The 4,491-nt window shown below is 61.7% G+C and overlaps 1 protein-coding gene across 5 annotated transcripts in view; it reads left to right on the top strand.

Moving 5' to 3' along the window:
- Positions 1 to 4,491, top strand: part of LOC109022625 (hemicentin-2-like) — an 8,293-nt gene that overhangs the window by 2,929 nt on the left and 873 nt on the right. The window contains exons 2-9 of one of the 5 annotated variants that reach the window (XM_033514137.1): positions 169 to 501; positions 1,607 to 1,876; positions 2,334 to 2,450; positions 2,647 to 2,748; positions 3,477 to 3,599; positions 3,767 to 3,859; positions 4,093 to 4,185; positions 4,404 to 4,476. In XM_033514137.1, the coding sequence (XP_033370028.1) occupies positions 169 to 501; positions 1,607 to 1,876; positions 2,334 to 2,450; positions 2,647 to 2,748; positions 3,477 to 3,599; positions 3,767 to 3,859; positions 4,093 to 4,185; positions 4,404 to 4,476 (1,204 nt within the window). Of the gene's footprint in view, positions 1 to 114; positions 502 to 1,606; positions 1,877 to 2,333; positions 2,451 to 2,646; positions 2,749 to 3,476; positions 3,600 to 3,766; positions 3,860 to 4,092; positions 4,186 to 4,403; positions 4,477 to 4,491 lie in introns of all 5 variants that reach the window. The other 4 variants (XM_019006481.2, XM_019006480.2, XM_019006479.2 and 1 more) reach the window with 4 other exon arrangements.

Genomic DNA, 4,491 nt, shown 5'->3' with positions numbered 1-4,491 from the left:
TGAAATTGAAATTGAAATTGAAATTGAAATTGAAATTGAAATTGAAATTGCCGTGGAAATTGGGTGGGGCTGTTAAGGCTGAGGCAGGAGAAGCTCATTGTCCTCCTCTGGCAGGGGACACTTTCCCAGGAGCGATTTGTGCCATCCCCAGCCCTGTCCTCGCTCCAGGGCTGTTCCCTCCGGCTCGGGGAGTGACAGGACCCGTCCACAGAGCGGCTGCCGTGGGATCCTCGGTGCTGCTCCCCGGCCTGGGTAACAACACCCGCAGCAATTCCACCCTCTGGGAATTCCTGAGCGGCACCGGCCCCCGGAGCATCCTGCAGCACCCCGGAGGAGCCCCCGGCCCCGCCATCCACCCTCCCCACACACAGCGAGCCCTTCCCCACCCATCCGATGGATCTCTGCTGCTGGAGAACGTCCAGGAGAGCGACAGTGGCACCTACAGAGTGACCGGCGGTGCGGGAGGAGGGGACAGCCTGGAAATCCAGCTGGAAGTGCTCCGTGAGTGGGGACCGTGGGAGCGGGGAGGGATCCAGGCGGGATCCGGATCCAAGAGCCGGAGCGAGGGGCTGGAGAAGGGATTTGAGCAGAGGTTGATGGGGCAGACCCCAGCTGCTCTGCACCTGCCACGTGTGGAGACCTTGGAGAGGTTCCCAACCTGTCCTGGGCCAGCAGATGTGGAAATTCTGCCCAGCGAGGGCTCCCAGGGGCCCGGCTGGGACACAGGGACGAGCTCCATCCTGGAAAGGCAATTCCCTCCCTGTTTCCCACACTTCAGTGCTGGGAGGACAAAGGGATGAGGGAGTGACAGGCAGGATGATGGGGGGACCAGAACAGGAGGGAAGAACTGGGGGGTGATGGGGGGACCAGAACAGGAGGGAAGAACTGGGGGGTGATGGGGGGACCAGAACAGGAGGGAAGAACTGGGGAGGTGATGGGGGGACTGCAGGGTTGCCGTGGGTCCCTCTCCCAGCGCTTTGCCAAGGGACATCGGGCAGGGCTGAGGTTTCTGGAGGAGCCACCGCCCCCCCAGGCCGGGCCGTTTTCCCTCCGCAGGCGTCACGGCAGGGATAAAAGGCTCTTGAAACGGCCCAGAGGTCCCTCCCCAGCAATTCCCTTAATTCACCCTGCCTTACCCACCCTCAGCAATCACTCCATGGCCACAATGCCACCGCAGCCCTTCAGCAGCCTCTTCCCCCAGCCACACACCCGAGCGGCAGCTGCTGCCCTCCCTGCTCTTGTCTCATTTCCTGACGCATTCCCTATTTACCCACATCCATTAAAAGCAGGGATTCAGCTGGATAAAGATCCAGGCCCGGAAAGCACAGCAGCGGGATGGGCGTGCCAAGGGAAAGGCGGCTGTGGCTGGTGCTGTGGTGGCAATTGCAGCCCAAGGGCACCTCAGGGATGCTCCAGGGATGCTGGCACAGGTGCCCAGAGCAGCCCTGGATCCCTGGAATGTCCAAGGCCAGGTTGGGCGGGGGTTTGGAGCAGCCTGGGACGGTGGGAGGTGTCCCTGCCATGGCTGGGGTGCGGTGGGATGAGCTTGAAGGTCCCTTCCCACCCGACCCGTTCTGTGATTCTGAGTTCTCTGTTCCGTTCCAAGAGCCCGTGTCCCTCCCCCGGCTCTGGAGCAGCTCCCTCCTGGCCCGGGCCCCTGGGCAGCTCGTCTGTGAGGTGGCAGAGGGCAGAGTGGACAGCATCACCTGGAGGAAGGATGGGCAGCCCCTTTCCCCCGGCAGAGCTCCCCGGCTGTCCGGGAGCCGCAGCGTTCTGCACCTGAGCCCGGCCACGAGATCCGACTGCGGCTCCTATTCCTGCAACGCCAGCAACGGGATCAGCTGGCAAGAAACCTCCCTGAAGGTCACCATCGAAGGTGTGAGCTCCCACTGCTCCTCCAGCCCGCCCTGGGGTGCCTCAGTGCCTCCATCCCAGCCCTCAGCCACTGCCACTGTGCCCAGAGGAGCTGCCCATCCACCATGGGAGCATCAGCAGCCTCTGATCCCTGCTCGGGATGCAGAGGACTCGGCCCTGGGGCACAGTCCTGGGCAGGAGATGATGCCCTGGGGCACAGTCCTGGGCAGGAGATGCCCTGGGGCACAGTCCTGGGCAGGAGATGCCATTCCCTGCCGGGACAGGCCAAGGTGATGCTGAGCAGGGCCAGGAGGGTGGCCAGGAAGCCTCAGGGAGCTCCCAGCCCAGGCTGGGCATTGCAAGGGGAGAATTTGGCCACCAGCTGGCAAATAAATGGGATCTGTCGTGGTGATGGAGCCACCAGAGCCGGGGGGACTGGTCCTGCTGATGTCCCTGCCCTCGGGGTCGCTCTGTTCCAGGTCTCTCCCATCGCCTGAAGCTCACCCTGAGGATTGCAGTGGTCGCCGTGGTCTTCGCTGTCATCTCGGCCTGGGGATTGATTATCCCCGTCTGCCAGTCTGAAAAGCTCAGAATAAGTGAGTTAGGGGGGAACAGGACCCCATTTCCCTGCTCTGGTGGGGGACAGCACAGAGCACTGCTCTGGGAAGCCCCAGATGCTGGGATTTCCTCCAGCATCCGGGTGGGGATGGGCTGCACCCCCTGAGGAAGGGGGGACGGCTGGCAGGGGGTTCCGGGGGTCCCAGCAGTCACCCCCCTCTGCTCTGCTTTTAGGGGGGGAGCTCTGGAGGTGGCTCAGCTGCTACACCTGCGGGCTGGTGTGCATCGCCTGCGTCCTGGATGGCACCGCCGGCATCCTCTGGATGTGGGAGGAAGGTGGGAGGGGGCTGTGGGGAGGGGGACAGAGCCCAGGGGAGGAGCAGAGCCCAGGGGGGCCCAGAGAGGAAGGCAGTGAGGGACAGGGGAGCCAGGCCATGGAATGTGGGGGCCAGACCCATCTGGGGCAATCCATGATCCATGGGGGATCTCCATGGGGGATCTCCATGTGGGATCTCCATGGGGGATCTCCATGTGGGATCTCCGTGTGGGATCTCCATGTGGGATCTCCATGTGGGATCTCNGGGATCTCCATGTGGGATCTCCATGTGGGATCTCTATGGGGGATCTCCATGGGGGATCTCCATGTGGGATCTCTATGGGGGATCTCCATGTGGGATCTCCATGTGGGATCTCCGTGTGGGATCTCCATGTGGGATCTCCATGTGGGATCTCCCTGTGGGATCTCTATGGGGGATCTCCCTGGGGGATCTCTATGGGGGATCTCCATGTGGGATCTCCATGTGGGATCTCCGTGTGGGATCTCCATGTGGGATCACCACGTGCATCACACACCCCCCTGCACAATTAATAGAGTTAATTATTTTAACGTTCCCAGAGCCCTTTCCCAGGCTGAGTCCCAGCAGGACAGTAAAGGGTCAGAGGATGGAGAGGCTGCAGGGGAAGGCTGGGAGTCAGAGGAGGGTGGGGAAGGGACGTGATGCAGAGCCACGAAGGGGGTGGGCACTGGAACCTCGGGCTCTCTGCCTTGTCCCGTTGTCTCTCAGGCCCTTCTGTGGCTGTCATACTGCCTGAGATCACCCTGAGCTACCTCACCGTCGTCACCTTCCTGGTGGCCACCACCGTGATTTTCCAGCCCACTGATTTCAGCCATCTGAAGAGCAAAAAAGGTGAGCGGTCCCCCGAGGATGGACCAAACTGCTCCACTGGGGGTTATTCTGCCCAAAACATCACCCCCAACTTGTGAAAATGAGAACTCTGGTGCTGAGCTCGGGCTGGGTGAGGCCAGCCCCACACCCACACCTCTGGACACTCATCGTCACCCCGTTCCCCGCAGCACAGCGCACCATGGGCTACGCCGCGCCGGGAGCCGTGGTGGCCGTGGTGCTGAGCAGTGCCTTCCTCATCAGGAGCTCCTACCTCCGCCACGGTGAGCACAGATCCTGCAGGGACCTCCCCGAGGCCTCCTGGGGCCCCACATCCCTCCCACACCTCCAAAAACAAACCCAACCATCCGGGAGTTCTGGGGAATGAAATCTTGGCAGCCTCAAAGTTTGGTCTCAGCATCCTCCCCGTTTTATTTTGTCTTTTGTGTGTTTGTGCTCTCACGGTGGCAACCTGCCTTCCTCCTTTCCTGGCCCCTGCTGTTCCCTCCTGTGGCAGAAGAAGGATGCTCAGAGTTCCTGGATGTCACTGTCCTGGTGGCCAGCACGGCGGCCGTGTCAGCCCTGCCGCTCCTCGCCATCGGCCTCTGCTGTGAGTCCGCTCCTCCATCCTCTTCCTCAGCCCCTCCCAGCGCCCCGGGCTCCCCACACCATCCTCCACACAGGAATCCCTTAAAAACTCTTTCTTTGGCTCTTGTGAAGCCAGTGGTTGCCATTGAGTGTTTCCCTTCCCTGGGAAGCCGCAGGGGCTGTATCCCAAACACAGCTCCCCGTGCTTGGTGCCTCCCACACCTTCTGATCCAGGGACAGATTTGTCTTTTGCAGATCACAAAACCCAGGGCAGGAGCAAGGACAGCGATGTCTGTTGGATGGACAGAGCTGGGTAGGTCCCTTGTTC

This window comes from Parus major, chromosome 4A (assembly GCF_001522545.3).
Source record: "Parus major isolate Abel chromosome 4A, Parus_major1.1, whole genome shotgun sequence".
In the NCBI taxonomy this organism is placed as follows: domain Eukaryota; kingdom Metazoa; phylum Chordata; class Aves; order Passeriformes; family Paridae; genus Parus; species Parus major.
This window is presented reverse-complemented; position numbering and strand designations above follow the sequence as displayed.